The following is a 24976-nucleotide window of genomic DNA, read 5'->3' on the forward strand; positions in this document are numbered from 1 at the left end:
AAGACACATTTAGATATTTCACAATTCTGTTTAAGGCCAGGTTAGGAAGTAGGGTACATAATAGCTGGAGGGATCTCCTTTCAATTCCCCTTTTCTACCATCTTAGTCTTGGGTAACTATAACAAGACTAATGATTCTTTTATTCATAACATTGTGATGAAGGCCAAGTAGACTTATGACCAGAGGGAGATACATTTGGAGAAACAGAATTAATGATAAATTCTATGACTTTATTCAGACTATTCTGTAAAAGTGTCTGGAGTGATGTTTCTGGTATTGCTAAATTGTCCATTCCTGGTCCTCACCAGACCTTCTGAAACAGATGTTCTGAGGTAGGGGCCTGGGATTCTACCCTCTAACAAACATGTCTGCTGATTTTTATGAACACTATTCGAGAATCACCAGTTAAGAGGCATTAGTAGATCATAAGGTGGCTAATTTTTTTTTGAAAGATTTTATTTATTTATTTATTCATGAGAGACACACACAGAGAGAGGCAGAGACACAGGCAGAGGGAGAAGCAGGCTCCGTGCAGGGAGCCCAACGTGGGACTTGATCCCAGGATCGCGGGATCATGCTCTGAACTGAAGGCAGACGCTCAACTGCTGAGCCACCCAGGCATTCCTAGAGGTGGCTAATTAAGGTTCAAATGCTAGCTAGCTTGGCTGCTTACTCACTTTATGGCCTCAGACAAGCTATTTAATCCTCTAGTTCTCAGTTTCCTCATTAGAATAGGGACTTTGCAAGGTTATTGAGTGAGGTCTGAAAAGTCCTGTGAAGTTAAGCATAGCACCTGGCACCTACTAAGGGCAAAAGTGCTAACTATTATTATAATGAGTATGTATATTGAAAAAGACTCCTAGACAATGCTTACTGACATTAAATATTTTATGGACTATTTACTTTGTAAAAGTAAAGTAAATTTAAAATTCTGTTTCAGTATATGGTAAAACCAATTGGTTTCCTAATTTCCCAATTATAGTTACCTAAGGTTTCTCTGTTGCTTTATTACCTTTTGCTTTTCTGTCTCCTCAAACATAACTAACAGCAAGAAACTTGGATGGAAAAATTTCATAATAAATATTCAGAACTATCTTGCATAAACCATAGTATCTCACAATTGAAGAATTGGTTAGCTGAGTATGTTCTACTTTGAAATATTTTGCATATTGTTACTAGAACAGACCACCTGATTTATTATTTTTTATTAAAAAATATTTTATTTATTCATGAGAGACACAGAAAGAGAGAGGCAGAGACACAGGCAGAGGGAGAAGTGGACTCCATGCAGGGAGCCCGATGTGGGACTCGATCCCGGGACTCCAGGATCACGTCCTGGGCTGAAGGCAGATGTGCTTAACCCCTAAGCCACCCAGGCATCCCCCACCTGGGTTCTATACCAGCTGTTGCTTTCCTTTATATTTAAATGTATTTTAATACATTAAAAATATTTTATTATAAGTAATCTCTACACCCAGCTTGGGACTTGAACCCACAACCCTAAGATCAAGAGTCACATGCTCTACCAATAAGCCCACAACATGCCCCTATTATCTTATATCTTTACCCCTTTTTCCTGCCCCTTGCTCTCTCTCCTTGGTTGACGAAGTGCCTACGTTCTCCATTTTTTCCTGTTTTTTTTGTCTTTCTCTTGTGTAATGTCTTCTCCTTCACCTTATAAGCAGAATTACTCTACACAGCTAAAGTCAGAGCTGAGAGAATTTATTTGGAATGCTGTTGAATTTCATAGCAGCTTATTCAGAGTTGGTATCGATAAATACACAAGCAGGCCTATGCCTAAAATAGATCTCAGAGTGCCAAACCAAAAGGATAACAGTGAAGGTAAAAAACGGATTCTTACTAGTTTATCTTGCTATAGATTATGGTAAACACTATTACCCAATGGCAATGTAAAAATGAGAAAGTCAGTAGAATATTATGTAATTGCAGGGTTTGGTAAATGGGATACATTATAAGGTGGAGTATGGAGGAGGAGATCTGCGAGAAATGCTGACTTTCAGTGTTCTTCCTTCAACTACGACCTAAAAGACACAGCCGATGAGGAAAATGGTGCACTTGGCATCACCTCCCATGCATTCCTTTCTAAAGGCCAGAATCCCTTTTGAGTGGTGGAAATATGAACTCTGGGAAGTGGAATTCTTAGGTTCAAATCCAGGCTTCACAATTATAAGCTGAGTGTCCTTGGACGATTTACTCTCCCTCTGCCTCGGTTTCCTTATTATAGAGATAATAATGGCATACATTTCAGGGGTGCCTAGGAGGAACAAATGGGAATAATACTTAGAAAAGCACGTAGAAAATACCTACCTTGAAGTAAACTCTCAATTATCAATTGCTGTTAGTGTTATTATCTTTGGTATTTTTTACTCACTAAGTTTGAAATATCCTGACAGAGGAGGTGTGCAGGGAGTTTCTGGGCAGACCAATTTGCTTGTACTGTGTGAATTTACACAGTAGTTATTTTTCTTTCTGGGAAGTGAAATCCCTGCCTGGTTGCTGTTCACATCTTTATTCAGTGAAGTGCACTATGATTTCTAGTAAATCTCAGATATTTCTGGATTTATAAATTAATTCATTGCTAATTCACCTGTAACTACATATTATGAAAACAGAGATGTATTCAGCATGTACTAAAACTCTCCCTTTACAGCATGCACATCTCAATTCTGGAAATATCTATTTGGCCCAGTGCATCTTTCTTTCTCGTGATTAACATTCTGCTTTGTTGTTGTTGTTGTTGTTGTTGATATTCAGCATATGTGAACTGATAGTAAATCTGGGAATTTGTCACTTAAAATATTGTAGGTCTCGTACATAACCAGTAATGGTAAGTAGAGGAATTTTTAAATCCCTTTGGCAAAAGTGTAAGAAAGCAAAGAAAAGGGCATCATATTTCAAAAAGTATTTTCAGACAAATCATTCTCTGAGAGACTGAAAATAACATCAGTCATGCAAGACACACCCCTTTACTTCTATTCCATTTTTATCATATCAATCTCCTTTGCAAAATTGAAGTTGTTCATATTTTCCTTCCAAACTGTGGGAAATAAGTCATGAGTAACTTTGGCTCTTTGATAAAGTTAGGTTAAGGGACTGCTTATCACTGAAACAATGAACACAAAAGCAGTTCAATCCTGGGGCCTCTGACAAAACTCCTCAATACCCAGGCGGTACTCATGCTCCTTGTTCTCAGGCATTCCAGGGGAGTGGCTACAGGACAGCCTGCACAAGGAATTTTCAAATACTTGAAAATTCTTTCCAATTTTCCCACCCTTCAGAGTTGATAAGTCTCTGATCCTTTAGCAAAGGATTTGTTCTGCAAGAACCCAAAGTATCCCAAAGAACTATGTTTACCCATAACAAGCCTAGCTCTCTGTTTAACGTAGCCAGAAGGACACTGCTTTTTGGACTCATGGTCACATCCCCACAGATTTGACTTCATTTGGTGGACACTATTAAAAGATTATCCTATTATTGAGAATTTCCATTGCATCACATTCTAAATATTAGTAACGTCCCCTATGGGGAAAGTGATGTAATGAGAGGGCATAGACTGATTTGACCTCAGGCAAATCATACAGATAGGTATGTGGACTAATCGTCTGACTAATAAAGCCCAGTGGTACAGGGAGTAATGCTCATGGGGCAGAGACTTCCCTAGCAGTTCTTGAAAAAGGTAAAGCCACAGAAGGAAGTTTTATATGACTCTGTTGCCTTGGTCCTGTGATGATTATTTTGAAAGCTGCCAAGGAAGAGAAAGTATAGATAGGAACTATGGCAGAATGATGGAATGATGGAATGGGAATGGAGCCATGAGTAGCTTGCTGACACTTTAACAGGTGGGGAACATAGCATTTCTTTCTTTTTTTTTTTTTTTTTCTATTTTGGAAGCCAAATGATGCTCATAAGGAATTAAAACTGCAGTTGAGAGCTGCAGGGGATTTAAGAATGAAGATATATATATATATATTTAAAGATTTTATTTATTTATTCATGAGAGGCAGAGACATAGGCAGAGGGAGAAACAGGCTCCCTACCGGGGAGCCTGATGCAGGACTTGATCTCAGGACCCTGGGATCACAACCTGAACCAAAGGCAGACACTCAACCACCTAGCCACCCAGGTGCCCCAAGAACGAAGATACTAAGAAACAGTTATAACAATGATTTTTTTTTCAATGTTACCAGAAAAAAGTTTTGAAAGAGCACCTAAGGAAAAAGATTCTAGTTAAAAAGGAATGAGAAGACATAAAGGGGCTCAATAATTTGACAAACTAGTTAAAATTAAACTTTTAATTATAACTTTGCTTGAACAAACCTTACAAACAATTGATTACATTTTTGAATTGTTAAAAAAATAAATTACAGAAGTAGTACATGATCAATAAAAGAATGTCAAGCACTATAGATATATGCAAAATAAAAAGTGAAAATCTCTCTTCTTTCCCTTACAGGGGTAAATACTGCTATAATCTATTTATCTTTCAGGCCTTTTAGAACACTGTATATATTATAAATGTGTTTTAGGGTGGATGCTATGACTATATGTATTCTGCTATTTTTAAAAAAGATTTTATTTATTTATTCTTGAGAGACACACAGAGAGAGGCAGAGACACAGGTAGAGGGAGAAGCAGGCTCCATGCAGGGAGCCTGATGAGGGACTCGATCCTGGACCCTGGGATCATGCCCTGAGCTGAAGGCAGACACAACCGCTGAGCCACCCAGGAGTCCCTTTTTTAAAAAATATTTTATTTATTTATTCATGAGAGACATAGAGACAGGCAGAGACACAGGCAAAGGGAAAAGCAGGCTCCTTGCAAGGAGACTGTGCAATTTTTTTTTTAATCTTAATATATTATGTACATTTTTGTACCCTTAAAAAATAGACATTATTTGTATTCTTCTTAATGGGTAATCAATTATTTAAATAAACTGAAATGTATTGCCAGCCAAGACTCCTTGGCAATTCTGAAACTTAAGCAAAATTCTATATTGGATGTATTTAAAATATTTTTCTTGATGTGATATACTTGCTGACATGTTTGATAATTGTTTGTAAATGATGCCCCACTAGATGGCATTCCACTTACCAGGATAAGATAGGAAAAGATAAGACATGCCACAGGTAATAAAAGCAGATTTCAAAAAAAAAAAAAAAAAAGCAGATTTCATGAGAATATGTATAGTATAATTCAAATTCTATAAAAGGTATGTACATGTGTAGAAAGCAGGCTAGCAGCCTAGATACTAAAATGCTAACAGCTGTCATTGCAGGATGGTTTAAATGTAGGGTTCTTTTTTTTTTTCTGATATGGTTTTTTGGTTTCCTTTTTTTTTTTTTTAAAGATTTATTTATTTACTTTAGAGAGAGTGAGCATGAGCAAGAGGGGCAGAAGGAGAAAGAGAGATAATCTCAAGTAGACTCCATTCTAAGCATGGAGCCCACCATGGGGCTTGATCTCATGACCCTGAGATCATGACATGGCCAAAACCAAGAGTCAGGTGCCTAACCAACTGTGCCATCCAGGCACCCAGTTTTCTGTATTTTCAACAATGAGCTTCCATTGCTTTTTAAAAAGTAAATGTAGTATAAAAATGCATCTGATAAAAGTTCATGTACAAAGACTATAGTAACTAAACCCATCTCAATTAGCTTCCACTCTATCGCCATACCTCAGAGTAAAAGAGTATAAGTACCAGGCCCTTCTTTGATTTTCCTAGGGAATTAGTTTTGAGTTCCCTCATTAAGATAAAGTAATCTTTAGCATCATTAAAAAAGTTGATCAGGAAATGAGACAAAAATCGGGAAATCATATTCCTTTATTACATATATGAAATATAAAAATTAACATATATATATATTGCAAGTCCACAGGACCTCAGGAAAAAAACTATGTTCTGTATGTGAAGTTAATTTTATGGCACTGTGGTTTATGTTTTGTATATTCAAGTACGGAAGAAACTGTATGTATTGTGTTTATGCATGGGTACAGAAGATGAATAATAATGGAAACTGTAGTTTGGTGAACTATCACATACATTGTGTCAAAAAAATGAGTAAATATAATGGCCATATACTGTTAATAAAGATAAGGAAGAAACTGTTTCATTCAGGTTTAAATACTAAACACAAAAATAAATTCCGTGTCTACAATAATTTTTGCAGTGTATACAAGTGCATTGCAAATAAATGAGCTTTTAAAAATTTAAAGTCCATTTCCTCTTCAAGCATTTCTACACTTATGATTTCTTCTTCTTAAATTAAAGTCTCATCTTGTTTAGTTTTTAAAAAATATTTTCATCATGGCTGGTATCTGTGGAATCTAACTTCTACCCTGAAGCTGAGACTTCATATGCAAACATGTTCTCCTTTTAGGTTTTTTCCAAATGTTCAGAGCTAAAACCATACAACTTCCTTTTGTCCACACATAGTGGCAGTGCTTCTGTTTCAGTAGGTGTTTATACACGCCCTTTATTTTTCTTTCCGCCAACAACAGTCTTCAAACTTTCACAACACAAGTGGTAGGTAGTAAAGTGCTTTATACAAGGAAATACTATATACATGTGGAGAGGTTCCATTTAACACCCCACAGACCAAAGTTCACACACATCACACAAAGGAAGGCTCTTTTTTAAGAGAAACCTTTTTTGATAGTTGGGTTGGGGAGTCCTTAAAATCTCCTTAATTACTTTAAGTAGCACAAATATAAGTAACATATCTGAAGCTGGAAGGAGTTAGATGTACTGCTCTTAATGGATTACTGCTAAATATCATACTGCTATTAAAAATACTCTTAATAGTTATGAATTACAGAATCAGTCCCATAGAAAGTAGGTATCAGCATAGGATTTCTCATTTGTCTTTATGACACAAACTGTATTTAAACATGGCCCCCCAAAAGACGGATTAGACAAGGCCCCTGAATTGGAATATTTCTGTATATTTTGGCACTTAAAAAATTTCAGTTTCATTTTTGAGGTCTCCTTTCCATTAAGTTTGTGTTTCATACATAGAGAAGTGCCATTATGTGCTATATACCTATATTGCTACTTGCACTCTCTTTTTAAAATATCCATGACTTTTCTTCCAAGGGATGGTTTCCAGTGCTGGACAAAACTTTTCATATTCACGACTAGTTTGCCTGTTCTTACATCTTCATGTCCTGCCACAAGGTATTCCAAACCTAAAAGAGAACAAAGTTAGGGGCTACACAGTATCATAATTTGTTGAAGGGAGTAGATGTGACCTCAGTGGTTTCATATGCACAGTTCATGGTTTTATATATTCATAGTTGAAATAGGGAGTCACAGGCAATGACAGCTGGCACTGATTAAGCATTTACTCTATGTTAAATGGTTTGTGTGTATTATTTCATTTAATCTTGAAAATAACCCTAGGAAGTAGGTTTTTTTTTTCTTCTGGTTTTACAAATAAGGAAACTAAGGCCTTGCAAGATTACAAAGCTTGTTTAGTGTCTCCCAGTGAATAGCAGCACTTGGATTTAAGCTCAGGTCTGTCTGGCTGTAGAACTTTTACTTTATACTGTACTACCCTCCATGATAAAGAAGTGAGGATTCTGTGGGTACTTAGCATACTGCCATAAATTAGTATTTTTTGGAGTCTCACTATGTATGGTAGTGTATATTAAGGAGGATTTCATAAAAGTGAAACAACTATTTGGGAAAACATATTGGAAGAGACTTATGACTTATATAAAGTAATACATATTTCCTATAGAAAGTCCATGTATTTTTGGAATATAGACATTTGTTTGTCATATTTAAAGAAAAAGATGAGACTTCACCAGATATTTGTAATTCAAAATTATTTGGGCTTCAAATAAAAATTTTTGGCTAATGTACAGAAAAATGAAAATACAATCTCATTATCTAGACAACAACAAAAAAATGAAGTATGTTAATCTCCTTCAGTAGATGTTTGTAATAATATCAATATTGGTCTTCATGTTCTGTCTCCAAATGAATGAGGCCATATAATGTTTGTCCTTCTCCGATTGACTTATTTCACTCAGCATAATGGGAAACGAACTAGGGGTGGTGGAAGGGGAGGAGGGCAGGGGTGTGGAGGTGAATGGGTGATGGGCACTGAGGGGGGCACTTGATGGGATGAGCACTGAGTGTTATTCTGTATGTTGGCAAATTGAACACCAATAAAAAATAAATTTATTATTAAAAATATCAATATTGGTGTTTTGAAACAATTTTCTTTAACATTATAGGACAGAGCAAATAAGTAATTACATTTATAAAAGAAAACTTTCCAAGATAAAGAGACATATACTTTAAAACTTAAGAGACAATACTAGATGTTAATATTAAACTGAAAATACCAATTTAAACTCATGGCTTTGTATGTAAATATAAAAATTAATATATATTAATAAAATATATAAAATAAAACATATATATATATGTATTTTTTTAGAAGGCCTCCCAGTAGCAATGAACACCTATAATGGACATACTGTGGTCTCAAATTAAACAGATCTCACTAAAAACAAAACAAGGCTTCTTGCAGAAATGCTATTACAGGTTCAGGGCAGGAAAATACAGAGTAGCATGGGATATCTTATTGTGCTAAAAAGCATGGAAGCTCTCAAAGACTAATGGGGATCACTGTAAAAGGACATGGGAGCTAGGAAGAAAAGGCTACAACTTGTTAAAGTTGTGATAATTTGAGCAACAAGGAACATAATAATTGCTATCTATTGAAACATACTGAATCAACAAAAATCTGTAATTTCAAAATGATACTCAAAAAAAGAAATTCAGAGAAAAACTAATTTATCATCTTTTGAGGTAGCTGTTAAAACCTTACTTACTTTGAAAAATGAGTACTTTGGGAGTTATAGGGAAAGAATTTAGCACTTATCCTGTCTTTACAATAGGAACTGTGAATAGCAGCTATAGGTTAACAGTAACCTATAGCCCAGCTTGAAAGAGAAAATCCCTTTACAGAAGAATGTCAACTAGTAAATGAAGGGAATCAGAAAAACATCTTTTCTCAAGCTCCAATGAAATTATTGATTCAGGAAGGATTGCTAGTTGGTGGTAACATCATTAAGTCAATGGTTAGTGGGAAACTGAATATTTGTATCATGATGAAGTTATACCACACTTATTACTTTCTAATCTCTAAAGGGAAAACAAAACTGCCCAATGGAGAGATCAGACTGTTATCATCTAACCAACGGTCAAGTTTAGCAACTCCGATGGTGGGTTATCCAGGTCCTATGTGTGTTCTGATAGGATTTAACATGAAGTCCATACCCAGCAATATCTCTAATGGATTCTAGTCAAAATGTTTGTCTTGGATCTATCAAGCTTTTCTTTAGAGATTACAAGAAACATAGGAGGTAGAGGGACAAGCTAAATGACACCACAGGAACCAATAAGACAACTGTAGAAGGTAAGATAATCTACAGGACATTTGGCCTGGATTCTTCAATACTAATAATTTCTTCAACAACAATTAAAAAAGGAACTGTGCTTGAATAAAAGATACTTGAGAGACTTTAAAACCAGATACAATGTGTTATCCTGGATTAAACACTGACAAGGACAAACCAGTTCTAAAGGACAGTTTTGGGCTAGTTAGGAAATTGGAATATCGTCTGAGTATTAGAACGTGTGAAAAGAAACTATAATTGAAGGCAATGATCACTAACTGAATAAAGTAGGTTGTAGAATGGAGCATACTATGATTTTATTTTGGTGAAAAAATACAATATATGTACACACAAAGACCTTGCAGGATTTGCACTAAGCTGTTAACAGAGAGGATCTCTGGAGGTAAGAAATGTGAAACTTTAACTTTTCCTCTAAATTTTTATAATGTACACATGTATACATTCTATAAGGAGAGGGTTATTTAAAATATTATTAAAAGAAATCAGCCCTAAACTTAAAAATATCTATGATGGTGTTTTCATAAAAAAAAAATGAGAGAGAGAGAAAATAAAGGGAAAATAATGGTAGAGATTTTAAGCACTGGAAAGCACAAATGTTAAGATGGATTATAAGGTATTTACATTATTTAAAGAGTAACCTTGGCATCTGTATGAAAAGAATCCCAGTATTTAATTAATGGGCTAATTAAAATATAATGGTCTTGATATTGTTTGTATCATACTTTAAGTAATAAAATCCTTGTGTAAAAATACAATAAATAATTTTTAGGAAACTTCATTGCTAAATCTAGGATTTTATTTTATTTAAAGATTTTATATATTTATTCATGAGAGACTCAGAGAGGCAAAGACATAGGTAGAGGGAGAAGCGAGCTCCCCATAGGGAGCCTGATGCAGGACTTGATCCCAGGACCCCAAGATCAGGACCTTAGCCAAAGGCAGATGCTCAACCACTGAGCCACCCGTGTGCTCCACTAAGTCTAGTATTTTAAATGAATTTACTTTGAAACTATAAAGAGAGGAAATACTATAGGAGTTTTCCATTAAAGTATGAATATACATTAAACTAATAAAAATGATACTGAATAAATCCACAAATTATGGAGCAGCATCATGTAAAAAATTAGCATAGAAAACAATGTTATCTGTTGTATCACTTACTAGCATTTACTTTTTACTTTCCTATTTTTATGCTTTTGACATCTACTTTGATACGTTTGAGGGCACAAAGTTTATTTTGTTCTCATAAAAAACATACTTTATTGCTAGTGTTGATATCCCAAATTATTGATGAATGAGTAAGTGTATATATGAATGTAGGAATGAATGAATTTGCAGGGTTGCCAATTAGATTGTTCCTTTTCAAAAAAAGTAGCAGAGGAAGCTAGTTGGCGTTTCAGGTTTCCGAATTTTCTTATCAGCTTTCTTTGGCCTTAGTTACTGAACTTGTAAAAAATGGAAAAACAAAGTGAAATGAAAGAGTGTCTGGTTTTGCTTTGGCAGGTTCCAGTCTTTTCTTCAAAGCAAGTAAACATGTTTTTAAGAATTCTTTGAATAATTGCACTTATGTTTTCAATTGTGATGAACTCAGTTGATTCTTTGACTCTGGCAGAAACCTGATGAGGAAGTATAGTTCACTTCCTGGAGGGTGGCTCAGATGCTCAAAGCTTTTTCTTTTTAATGTTTTACTAAAAAACTGGACAGATTATTTATTCTTTTGCCAAGATAGTAGAAAGTGCTTGCAGGAAGAGCCTCTACACACAGATTACTGGGAAATAGAACCTAAATTAATGACTCTTCATTTCCTGTATTCAAAATCTCAGATTCTGATTACTTCATTTGTTCTTTGGAAACATATTTGTTTATTATTGAAAATGTCTTTGTTTCCTTTTCCTTATGAAAATTTAAATGAATTTATGTAAAATACTAAAGGGGTATAAAAGGATGGAAGAGATTAGTCAACAGACAAAAAGTCAAGAGTTTTATATTATATTTTAGGTTGTTTAGGTTGGGGGGAATATTTCATTGATAGTTTCTCTTTTTCTCTGTCACTCAGTTATCTATTTCTCTCAGTTATTAATCAGATACTACAGTGACTTCTTATGGAACATAACTGGGGTTTCCTGGGCTTTTATTTGAAAGGAATTAGATCCAGAACATAAATTATGCACCTGTTTTAGCAGTGCCATAAAGACACAGATGGTAACTACACAAAGTGAGAAATACAGAAGATTTTTAAAAAGATACTTGTCTTAATAGAACTTAATCTGGATATCATGTTATCATTTAATGGTAGGTACTAGAAATGCTATGATCAAAAATCTAAAACCCATTCTCAAATTTAATGGAGACAGAGAAATAAAGAGCCTATGACACAGTATGAAAGTGCACTTATAGAGTGTAAAGGTAAGAATCCCACGCTTACTTGCTTGGTTCTACCATGGTAATTACATTTTAAGATGCAAATTTCCCTTAATTCCTGCTGTTTTTAATTTCTGCTGTTTCTAATTTGAAACCAGAATGATCATTTAATGAAAAACAAAATGATGAGAATTAGAGCTGTTTTCTATCCAGGAGACACAGATGCTTCTCATGCAATTGTAAAAATAAATTCAATATTATTTGTACAGATGGAATTTTGCATTTGAATTTCCTTTGGGATTGTAAATCCTACCCAGGGCACTGCACTAGGACCTAGCTTTCAGATGAATTGTTAGTGGCAACTAAATTTATGAAAGTGTTTTCTATACTACTGGCACCTGGAACCAAGCTGAGACTTCTCTTTTAGAACAGAAAATATTATATTGCTGGATTTAAAAATATTTTACTTTTATAAAATGTGTGGAAGAGAAATAATTTTTTGATGTCAGCTCAAAGAATTCTATTTGGATTTTTCCCAGAATTCAGATGGTGAAAAGAAGAGATACTCTTGGTGAGTTTGTTTCTTTTTTTTTTAATAATAAATTTATTTTTTATTGGTGTTCAATTTACCAACATACAGAATAACACCCAGTGCTCATCTCGGTGAGTTTGTTTCAGTTGTGGTTTGAGAATGTTAATACAAGGAGCAAATCAGCATAGACAAAGTAGTTATTAAGCTAGACAAGTCTAATAAAGCTTACCAGGATTGAGGATTGGACAAGTGCAGCCTCTGTTAGTCCATGATTCTGGATACAATGTTCTTTTTCCTCGTAAAATTTTCAATTTGGTAGATTTTAAGACTTTTTTTATCTTCACATTGACCTCAGCATGGGATCCTTTGTCGTGAGCTGATAAAATCTTTATTTTTAGTACTGTAACAGCACAATTCCAAAAGTCAAAATGCATAGAATTTCATAGTACCTTTTGGATTTGGAATAACTTAAATATGTATTTCAGAGTATAATGGAAAAGTTAATTAATGATGGAAATGTGGAAATTTGCTTTAAAAATCATTAGGTACTTGATGAGCACTGAGTAATATCTAGAATTATTGAATCACTGTATATTACACCTGAAACTAATATAAAACTGTATGTTAACTATACTGGAATTTAAAAAAACTCAAAAAAATCATTAGGCTCACTAACTTTTGCATTGGTTTCACCTTATTTACCTATATTAACTATACTCTTCCTTCTTAGACATTTTCAACCACTGTTTCCCATATCATTAAGCTAAAAGAATATCAGCCATTTGCCTACTGCAAACATAATCTTTTTTTTTTTTTTAAAGATTTTATTCATTTATTCGTGAGAGACACACAGAGAGAGAGAGAGAGAGGCAGAGAGAACAGGCAAAGGAAGAAGCAGTCTCCACAGGAGCCCGACGTGGGACTTGATCCCCGGTTTCCAGGATCAGGCTCTGGGCTAAAAGTGGCACCAAACCACTGAGCCACCTGGGCTGCCCTGCAAACATAATCTTAAATACATTTAGCTATCAAATCCAAACAGAAAGAAGATGTATAGGCAGTAGAATTGTTATACTGGTTTTTATTTAGATTCTGACTATATTTTACTCTGTGGCTCACTGTTTATAAAATTAGGACAAAGAACAAACCAAATGTTACTGCCAGAATACATTTCATACATTCTAAAGAGATTAAATATTTAAGTATTGATTATTTAATCTTCCCTGGTTGTAAAATGAAAGTTGACTGGGGTTAGGATGGCTGTCCTTCCAAATGATGGCAGAGCTTCAGTGTTCTCTATAACTCATGATTCTATTATGCTATGCTCTTCCATCTATGAAACAGGGTGGGGAAGAAAGTAGACCCAAAGAACACTGGGAAAAAAAAAAGGAAAACAACAACAACAACAAATAAGGAACACTGGAAGTAGTGTTCTATATTACTCAAAGAGTTCTCATGTGGTCATCTATATCTTGATGGAAAATTCTGTATAATGAGGGAACCCTATATTGGCTGGTCCCAATTTCTGAGAATATGATTGTCAGCAGTCTTTATAGAATCACCAAATCTTAGACTTTTAATGGGTCTTAAGAGTTCATCTTGTTTTAAGTTTGAGGAAACAAGTTTTAAGAAGTTAAACGAACTTTCCAAATTTGCATGACCAGTAAGTTAGAGGTAGAGTTTGGGCTGGAATCCCAATAAGATAAATGCAGGAAGGGTGCATAGCATAGTGCCTTGCTCATAGCTAATGTTCAACAAATGTTCACTATTATTTTTCTATTAGACTGTATGCTCAAAGAGAACAGGAACCTCATCTATTCACTATTAGAGCTTAATAAATATTTGCTAAAGGAAAAAACAAATCAATCACATCCCCCTCCCATTAATAGAGAGTGGGGGAGTGGAAACCTTTTTCCAAGTCTGTAGGTGTATTACACCTAATAAAAACAAGGTATTTCATTACATCATTAAGAGCATTCGAGTTTTCTTAAGCAGAAAATAATACAGTTGTATTAAAAGATGCCAGTGAAGTAGTTTGTAAATTTAGAGAGCTACCAAATATATGTAATATTGACAACCAGTTGTTATTTCCACTAAACTGGCTATCTTTGGACTAAATTTTTTGTTTTTGATAGTAAATACCATTTTTCTCTGAAGTACTTTTCTTTATTGAGCACTATACATTTGAAAAGTTTTCTTCTATTATTTAGCCAAATTGTCAGGTAAAAGGACGGAAATATGTATGTAATTTTAGATAAGATTTATAAGTTTTTTAACATTTACTTTTTAAGATAGTTTATGAGATTAAATACAGTGTTATCAAGAACCGAAACACTGGTTTCAGAAATCAGGACTTAAAATTTTCTCTTCGTTGTAATGCATATTTTGGTCAGTATGAATTATAGAACAATAAAAAGCCTTAGATACTAGTCAAGAATGTCTTGGCAAGAAAAGGCATCTAATTTGCTTTAATAGTAAATATAAAGCCATTTAGAATTTGAAGATAGTAATGTCTTTACTTAGGGCAGTGACATTTTCCTTTGTTTATATTTTCCTGGTATTTGAAAGGAACAGGAGTCTAGAATATCAGAGAGGGCAGGGAAGAGACTTGGATGGATAGCTATTCTAAGTGCTCCCCAAATATATATCCTCCTCCTCCTCTCTACCAGTTACTGAGCATATAGTATGTGCTAGGTAATGTGCTGTGTGCTTTTCTAAAATATCATTTTACAATATCATCCTTATTTTACAGATGAAGTCTGGAGAGGTTAAGTTACCCATGCATTTGACCAGAAATCAAACCCATGTAGGTCTGAATCCAAAGCTCAAGCTCTTAAGCACTGTGAAATAGTGTTTAAAATGATTTCTGCTTAGTATTATTACATGTTAACTGGCACAGATTATTACTCGAAACTGGTATTATTACAGGAAACTGGCACAGGGATCATTTTAGTGACTAGAGACTTCCTTTTTAGATTACTAAGACAAGAAGCATCCATAAGAAAGGATTATGTCATGTTTTTTTTTTTCTTTTTGTTATTTGCCTCTTTTCCTTATAGTAGGATGGCCTTGCTTTTGCTCAGCCAGTCTCCTGCCCTGGCCAGGACATTCAGTGCCATCTTTATTAGGAATTATTATAGAAGACCAATGCTTTGATATATTAAGAATGTCATAGGGCAGCCTGGGTGGCTCAGCGGTTTAGCACCGCCTTCCGCCCAGGGCCTGATCCTGGAGACCTGGGATCAAATCCCACATCAGGCTCCCTGCATAGAGTCTGCTTCTCCCTCTGCCTGTGTCTCTGCCTCTCTCTCTCTCTCTCATGAATAAATAAATAAAATCTTCAAAAAAAAAAAAAAGAATGTCATAGACTAAGCCTCCCATTTCCTCAAAAATTCCTTATACTTGGTTTGAATAGATTCTTAGAAGCATTCAAGGATTTTGAACTTACCATATGAATATTTCATTCCACAGAATGCTTTGGAGTTTCCTAATACCTGTTCTTTACATTCACATTTACCTGCATAAAGTAAATGAAAAATAGTGTTAGTTATTTAGAAACAAAGAAAAAAAACAGCAAGTAAATCCATGTAGCATAACTCATTTTTTTAAATTGAAGTATAATTAAATACACTGTTTTATTAGTTTCAGATGTCAGGTAGTATAACTTTTTAAGGCTTGAGTGATTCATACAACATAATCCATAAATACTAATAAACTTTAAAAAGTCATTCAAACAAAGTAGTGTCACTTTCTGAACAGAGTTAGTTATCATTCAATACAGTATTGATTTAAAAGAATGTAGAAAGGTGGAAACTGATATATTTTAATACTTTTAACTTATGTTATGATAGATATAGTCCAGTATTAAGAGTCCATTCAGAGAAATGAACAACTGAATGGGTAAGCTATAGAAAAGACAATTGTCTTTTTACAATTAATGTCCACCATGGCAAAAGTCAAATGTAGTAAAATAATCAAGCAGTCCTTTGAAGGTAATGCCATCCAATTTAACAGTATTTATTGAGCACCTATTATGTGTAGGACATGATGCTATATACACAGGGGTATATAAAGCAATATGCAATTCTTGCCTGGAGACTTACAGCTCAGTAATGTGAGTAAAGCAAGCGTACAAACAGCAATAAGCATTCTAAGATAGGTATAACATACTTGGGGGGGAGAGCTGCATGTTTGGGAAGATGGGAAAAGGATCTTCATGCCTGAAGATGGATTTGAAATGGACTCTGAAGAATATGTAGGATGTTTACTCACAACAGCTTAAATTATGTATTACAGTTATTGTGTGTGATACATTTGCCAGGCTCTGTAGAAGACTTTAAAAATGCCTTTGTATATAGTTTTTATATAGCATTCTCATTCATTTATCTGCTTCCTCTCTAAACTGTGAACCTTGAGGACAATGGTTATGTCTTATTTATCTTTATAGTCCCAGAACCCATTAGGAATAGGATTTCCATTCTTACTTAACAGATATTTCATCCTTCCCTTTCTGCCCTCACACATTACATTTCATAGGCATTGAATGGCATAAAAGTAGGTAACATTTACCAAGGAGCACATTAAAATGTGCCCCGCACTATTTTAAGTGTTTTTTTTTTTTTAAACTATCTATTTATTTATGATAGTCACAGAGAGAGAGAGAGAGGCAGAGACACAGGCAGAGGGAGAAGCAGGCTCCATGCACCGGGAGCCCGACGTGGGATTCGATCCCGGGTCTCCAGGATCACGCCCTGGGCCAAAGGCAGGCGCTAAACCGCTGCGCCACCCAGGGATCCCTATTTTAAGTGTTTTATACTCATTTACTTGTCTAAGATCTAACATAGAAATTTAACAAGGACAAGAATACAGAGATAAAAGAGCAAGGAAGAAATGTAAGGGAGAGGGCAGAGTGTGTTCGTGGAAGAGTCAGTGGTTCTCTTTTTCCTGAGTACAGATTGAGTTGTGAATAGTAGATGCATCATGGAGGAGCTTGACTGATACACAATTAGGGCCTGAATTTAATTTGTCAGAGAAAAGATATTTTTTAAAAAATTTGAGTATAGTCCACACACAATGTTACATTAGTTTCAGGTGTACAACACAGTGATTCAATAAGTCTATATGTTATGCTACATTCACCACAAGTGTAGCTACCAACTGTCACCATGCAGTGCTATTACAATACCATTGACCATATTCCTTATGCTGTGTCTTTATTCTCACGACTTATCATTTCATAACTGGAAGCCTGTATCTCCTGCTCCCCTTAACCCATTTTGCTCATTGATAAAGGGGAGTTTTCAAAACTTATCAGATTAAAGAAGTTACATGAATTAAAACTATCTATCTATCTATAAATATTAACCTGGCATTACCGTATCAGAAGTATTGGAATATGGAAGTAGGGACCAATTAGAAGCTGATGAAATTGATGATAGCAACAGTAACTGAATTGAGTGCCAACTATAAGCCATAAACTATATAAGGAACTTTATCCATATGATCTTAATATTTATAATAACCTTATGACAGCAGAGTATTTTCTTTTTCTTTTTTAAGATTTTATTTATTTATTCATGAGAGACACACAGAGAGAGAGAGGAGAGACACAGGCAGAGGGAGAAGCAGGCTCCATACAGGGAGCCCGACATGGGACTCCATCCTGGGTCTCCAGGATCACACCCTGGGCTAAAGGCGGCGCTAAACTGCTGAGCCACCCGGGCTGCCCTACAGTAACCTTATGAGATAGGCATTATTTACAAATGAAAAAATAAAGGCTCAGAGAAGTTAATCAGCTTGTCCAAGGCAGTGTAACTAGCCAGATTTTTAGCCTGGGTCTGGGAGAATCTGAAACCCCTGATCTTTCCACTGTCCTGTGTCTCTAAGTCAGATGAAATGTGGGTCTGAACTGAAGAGGTGATTGTAGGTCTAGAAAGGAAGAACTATTAAGGGAGGCTGCAGAGTTAGGGTCTAGAGATCTTGTCAATGGATTGGAAGAGGAAGCCTAAGAATGAACTTGAAGTTTTCTGCCAAGGTGAGAGGAGATTGAAGTATTACTAACAAAATAGGCAAGTTAGGAGGAGAGCATTTCAGGAGTGTATAATTTGAGTATTTTGTTTTTGTTTTTGTTTTTGTTTTTTGGTAGCAATCAGAGGTTTAACTTAATTGTTGAAAGGATATGCATGCAGTAGCTTGCAGAGAGGAGAAAAAGCTGAAGAACCAGGACTCAGAAAAGACAAGAATCGGGAGAGCAGCAGCGATCTAGATGGCAGGAACTGTCGTGCAGTCCCTCTCATGCATTTGCCATTGAAATCATGAACTGTGACCATTTTCAGACTTTGTCACTTTTGGCTCAAGACTTAAATTCTGGGGCGAGCACATCTGATTGGCCTGGCCAAGACTATATTAAATGGGGGGGGGGGGGAGGGAGAAGGATGGCTCCCCAGAGTAAAACTGGGTTGTGCTACTTCAGAAATAGCAAGAATAAAGGGGAAATAGATCTGGTTAGGCAAAAACAGCAAAGGTCTAGAATGAGGAGAATATAAAGAATCAGAGTTGCTGACAGAACATCCACGTGGAAATGAGGGTATGATTCTGGTGAGACGAGGTTGGGTAGACATGGTGATGTGGCAAATAGTGACACATTGGCTCTAACTAAAGCTGCTCTAGAAACTAGAGAATGACATGTGCAAGTGGAAAATCACAGTGGAATTAGGTAGTAGGAATGAGAAATCTAAAGTGCTTAAAATGAGCTGTTGTGATCTGTTAAATAATATTGCATATAATCTAAACACAGCAGAGAGGGTTACTCATTCAGAAACTGGAGTAACCTAAATAGATAGCCTGCAGCCTTTGATAATTCCACCAAGGCAGGAGAGTACAGTAAGTACTGTGCTAAAAACTCTCATTTGGAACTCCAAATGGCATATATTATTACTCAACTTACGTTCTCCTTTGTAGTCCTTCAGCCAACAAGAACATACAAAGTTCTGTTATTTGAAGATCTTTCTGTGGTTGCTTTCCAACACTTCCTTTTCATATGTTAAGAAATCATACATTAAAATTGTTTTTTTTAATAGATTACTATTGTAATAATTTTTTTAAAAAAGATTTCATTTATTTATTTGAGAGAGAGAGGGGCAGGGAGGGGCAGTGGGGAAGGGAGTGGGATAAGTAGACTGCATGCAGCACAGTGTTGTGGCACTCAGTTTCACAGTCTTGAGATCAGGACCTGAGCTGAAACCAAGGGTCTGATGCTTAACCACCTGAGCCACCTAGGCATCCTTAAAATTTGTTTTTGAATGAATCTTTGTTGATCAGGCTTTAACTCAGATGTGTTTTCTTTTTTTTTAAAATTTTTTGTTTCATTTATTTATTTATTTATTTAAAGATTTTATTTATCTATTCATGAAAGACAGAGGGAGAAACAGGCTCCATGCAGGAAGCCTGACGCGGGACTCGATCCCGGGTCTCCAGGGTAATACCCTGGGCTGAAGGCAGCACTAAACCACTGAGCCATCCGGGCTGCCCCTAGTTTTATTTATTTATTCATGAAAGACACAGAGAGAGAGAGAGGCAGAGACCCAGGCAGAGGGAGAAGCAGGCTCCCTGCAGGGAGCCTGATGTGGGACTTGATCCTGGATCTACAGGATCACGCCCGGGGCTGCAGGCGGTGCTAACCGCTGAGCCACCCGGGCTGCCCTCAGATGTGTTTTCTTAAAGGAAATCTGGAAGGGGAGAAAAATCTAATTAGTTAATATTGGGTTATTAGAACACTGTTTACAGTTCTGCAGTACTGGTTAAAACCAGTTTTCTTGGGGACCCCTGGGTGGCGCAGCGGTTTGGCGCCTGCCTTCAGACCAGGGCGCGATCCTGGAGACCCTGGATCGAATCCCACATCGGGCTCCCGGTGCATGGAGCCTGCTTCTCCCTCTGCCTATGTCTCTGCCTCTCTCTCTCTCTCTCTCTATCATAAATAAAAAAAAAAAAAAAAAACAAAAAAAACAGTTTTCTTGTACAAATTCTATGGAACTATTTGAAGCCAGTTTTGTCTACAAGTTCTATGGTACTATTTAAAGCCAAATTTGTGCACAGGAGGTGAATTTTACATCTAATGTTCTCCATCTCATAAGTGGTAGAAATTAAGGGTATCTTATTGGTATAGTGCATTATGCTTCTAGTTTTGGAAACTTATGGTAGGTAAATAGGTAGGTAGGCACATATATTTGAGGATGAGCTATGGTGCTTATAAAACTGATTATCACCTTTTTTGCTTTAAAAAGGTGCCACAAGCACGGCAGTATTCTATACCCAATGGCACTATTGCCATTTAGCAGGAAACTGAACAATGGCTTCCTCAATCTGGGGCTCCTCCAGATGAATTTCGGAGACTCTCTAGGGGGTATCACAGACCTAACAGCTGTTGTGGGTGTGAGTCTGGAGTGATTCCGATTGCCAGCACATTATGTGCTTAATTGATGTGTCACCAGCTCCCTAGTAACATGATTGGCTTAATGAATGTCCTATGGTCCTACATACTTGATTTTTTACAGATTTGGCTTAGCAGGCAAAGTTGAATAATTATGAAAATCATTGTGTTAGAAAAATAAAACTCCCACAAGTGGTTAAAGTTAAAACTATAGAATTCAGACTATTTAGCATTGAGGCAAAAAATTAATAATGGGAAAGATTTTTTCTTTTTGAAGTGATAAAAGAGATAAATATGGCTACTTTGCATTCCTTTATCTTTCCCACCTTCTTTCCTGTAGTGAACTAAAATGAAACCATTAGGAGAATGATCATAAGATTATGTTAAGTGAGGGACGTCTGGACGGTTCAGTGGTTGTCTGCCTTTGGCTCAGGTCCTGATCCTGGGATCTGGGATCGAGTCCCGCATCCGGCTTCTTGTGGGGAGTCTGCTTCTCCCTCTGCTTATGTCTCTGCCTCTCTCTGTCTCTCAAGAACAAGTAAATAAAATCTTTAAAAAAAGATTATTAAGTGAAAAAATACATGATACAGAATTGCAAATACTAGTGTTTCTCAAATTTGGGTTGATTCTTGAGGAGTCCATAAGTTCTGCATGAAAATGTATTAAAATTGTGGTTTCTTATTTGGCCCCAGTTGCTCTTGTCTCCTTGCTGACCTCAGGGCTTTTGCACTTGCTGCATCTTATACCTAAACTCTCCTTCTTCTTTTATCTGTATGCTTACTCTCTTACCTTTTTCAGTTTTTTTTTTCCTCATACATCACCTTTTACAGGACTTTCCTTGATCACTCTATTTAAAAGTATGCCCCTGCTGACCACTTATTATCTCCCTCCCTACTTTATTTCTCTATAATATTAGGCAACATGATACTAAATATTTTATTTATCCATTAATTGTCTTCCTCCACAAGAATGTAAGCTCCTTGGAGGCTGGGCTTTTTATCTGTTCTGTTCTATTACTATATTTATAGTACCGGCATATGTTACGGGTATTCAATAAATATTTGTTGGATAGAGGAAGGAATTTATAAGAAATTATAATTAGTGAGAAAATGACAAACTGGGAATACACAGAAAAAGAGATCTGACGGGCCAAGAAAGCATGAAAGTTACTAAAACTGTTAGTAATCAGGAAAATGTAATTTAAAATGGTGAGGTACCATTTCATACTCATCAGATTGGCAAAAGTTGAGAGATTTGATAATGTTAACTTAGAAGCCCAAAAATATTAAATGAGTTGAATTGTGGCTGAGTTAGTGAGGTAGAATGGTGGTTGGCCCCTTGTATGTGTTACACAAAAATTTGTGAAATAAATACAGAATATCAGTGAGGATGTGAAACAACAGGATGTCATTCTTTGCTGGTGGAATGCAAATCTGTATAACCACTTTGGAGAGGTATTTGGCAATATGTGGTAAATTTGATTTAAAAAAAAACAACTTATGGGCAGCCCGGGTGGCTCAGCGGTTTAGTGCCGCCTTTAGCCCAGGGCCTGATCCTGGAGTACTGGGATCAAGTCCCACGTCGGGCTCCCTGCATGGAGCCTGCTTCTCCCTCTGCCTGTGTCTCTGCCTCTCTCTCTGTGTGTCTCTCATGAATAAATAAATAAAATCCTAAAAAAAAACAAAAAAACAACTTATGACCCAACAATGGCTAGGTTGTACCCTAGGAGAAGGATCAGCAAACATTTTCCAAAAGGGTAGATAATAAATGTGTTAGGCTTTATGGTCTAAGAGACACAATTAAAGACATTATGTAGGTATTTATATAACTATTAAAACTAAATCTTAGAGCAGGTAGCTTGTGGGTTGTAGAAAAACAGTTGGCAGGCCAGATTTGGTTTGAGGGCCAGTTTACCAGCCCCTGCTCTAGTGAAGCTCCTCTTCTTAAGTGCACAAAGTCACATTTAAGAGAACATTCATTATAGCATTACATAACAGTGGAAAATTGGAAATGTTCTAAATGGCAAATAATGAGAGAATAAAAAGTGGCATATTCAAATAATAGGATGCATAAATCTAAAAAAATACATATTTAGGTCACAAGAAGTTTTAAAGTAAGGGTAAGTTATGTACATCCAATTTTAAAAACACTCTATTTAGGGGATCCCTGAGTGGCTCAGCGGTTTAACGCCTGCCTTCGGCCCAGGGCCTGATCCTGGAGACCCGGGATCGAGTCCCATGTCGGGCTCCCTGCATGGAGCCTGCTTCTCCCTCTGCCTGTGTCTCTGCCTGTCTCTCTCTCTCTGTCTCTCATAAATAAATAAAATCTTTAAAAAAATAAAAACACTCAAAAAAAATAAAATAAAAACACTCTATTTACATATGTAGTAAAAACATGAAAATTAATGATAATACCAAAATTCAGGTTAGTGGTTATTCTGTGGGGTAAGGGAGGCTAGTGGAGTTGGAGATTGGTACAGGTCTTCAAATGTATCTGTAACACTTTAAAATTTAAATAAAAATATGAAAAAATTATGGAAAAACTTAAAATTTGGTAATACTAGCAGGTGTGTATATGAGTGTTCACAATACATTTTTGGCATTTGTAAGGTTTAATAAAAAGAATTTTTTGGTGACCATTTCACACAACTACTGAATCATTACACCTAAACTAATATTTTTTTTTAAAAAGACTTTATTTATTTATTCATGAGAGACACATAGAGAGAAAGAGGCAGAGACACAGGCAGAGGGAGAAGCAGTCTCCATGCAGGGAGCCCAACGTGAGACTTGATTCCAGGTCTCCAGGATCAGGCCCTGGGCTGAAGGCGGCGCTAGACTGCTGAGCTACCCGGGCTGCCCCAACTAATATGTTATATGTCAATTATACCCCAATAAAAGTTTTAAAAAAATTTATTGTAAGTTTCATTTGGATCATTTGGGGAGCACTTTACAATCAAATGCTGACACAAGATTTCATGCCCACATTTGTGTTTGTGTTATGGAGCAAGCTGGTGCAGAATAGAACCACTTGAGTTTCTATAAGAAAAGAATAGGGACAGGATGAACACAGAAACCATGTATTCACACCAATATCGTGGCATGCTCATCAAAAAAGGAACAAATAAAACATCATAGGAAAACTGAGTTAGAGGAAATAGTAGCATAGACTTGATAGACTCAAAGAACCATCTTTATACAGGAAAGAGTGTTTTGGCTTCAAGTATAGATCATCTTTCATGTTCAATTAATGGTGTTAATTTGAATTTTAATAGTTTTGTTATTTGGCTTATAATTAGTTTATAAAATTATTTTTGCTTTCTAGTTTTAAAAAAGATATAAACATAAGGAATTCATACTTAGCTTTGTGTATATTAAGTTATACTAGGTCTGCAAGAATATTTTTCCTTTAAATGGATTTCTACATTTCCAAACTTGATATATTTATTAGCTCTCCCCTGTGTAAAACAGTATGAAAACATTAACAGTTTGGGTAATGAGATTTGGGTATATTTTTACTGCGATGTTTTGCATTTTCCAGATTTTCTATATTAATTAGATATGTTACTTTAGGGCAGCCTGGGTGGCTCAGCGGTTTAGCGCCAACTTCAGCCCAGGGTGTGATCCTGGAGACTCGGGATCGAGTCCCACATCGGGTTCCCTACATGGAGCCTGCTTCTCCCTCTGCCTGTGTCTCTGCCATTCTCTCTCTCTCTCTGTGTGTGTCTCTCATGAATAAATAAATAAAATCTTCATTAAAAATGATATGTTACCCTAACAATCACAAAATAAACAAAAGCTTGTTAAAATACTCCTAAACTAACTCCTCAATAGTTTTATGCTTATGGGCAGCAGGAGGGGGTCACTACTTTATTAACCTCAGGACTAAAGAGTTCCCCTCATAGGATCCAAGAGTTGTTTCTTTGTTTGTCACGAATTGCTGTTACTCCAGACCAGACCTGGAAATATGATATCTGGTTATATCTATTGTCTTACCTGAGTGTCGAAGTGCAGAAAATCCTTGCTCATCCTCCCACTCCCAGGTTGGTTCGCTTTTATTGTGAGTGGAATGGAAGTCAGGAATTTCATGATACCAGTCTATGTCTGCGCCGCTAATAAAATTGAAAATGATGAAGTTAAGGGCTTTCTTAGAATCTGAATGAAATGAACACATATATGGAGACTTCAAACTAATCAGGTACCTTC

The 24976-nt window shown here is 36.0% G+C and overlaps 1 protein-coding gene and 1 long non-coding RNA gene across 3 annotated transcripts in view; one reads left to right on the plus strand and one right to left on the minus strand.

Annotated features, from left to right (window-relative positions):
* The window catches only part of LOC125752513 (uncharacterized), a 101704-nt gene that overhangs the window by 55123 nt on the left and 21605 nt on the right, over window positions 1–24976 (plus strand). The window lies entirely within an intron of this gene.
* Window positions 4299–24976, minus strand: part of NTN4 (netrin 4) — a 124991-nt gene continuing 104313 nt past the window's right edge. For both annotated transcript variants that reach the window (XM_025439153.3, XM_025439154.3), the window contains exons 7-10: window positions 24767–24882; window positions 15792–15860; window positions 12576–12746; window positions 4299–7206 (exon numbers count right to left, since the gene is read on the minus strand). In XM_025439153.3, coding sequence (XP_025294938.1) covers window positions 7070–7206; window positions 12576–12746; window positions 15792–15860; window positions 24767–24882 — 493 coding nt within the window. In that variant the 3' untranslated portion in view covers window positions 4299–7069. The remainder of the gene's footprint in view (window positions 7207–12575; window positions 12747–15791; window positions 15861–24766; window positions 24883–24976) is intronic.

Source organism: Canis lupus, chromosome 15 (assembly GCF_003254725.2).
Source record: "Canis lupus dingo isolate Sandy chromosome 15, ASM325472v2, whole genome shotgun sequence".
NCBI classification, from domain to species: Eukaryota; Metazoa; Chordata; class Mammalia; order Carnivora; family Canidae; genus Canis; species Canis lupus.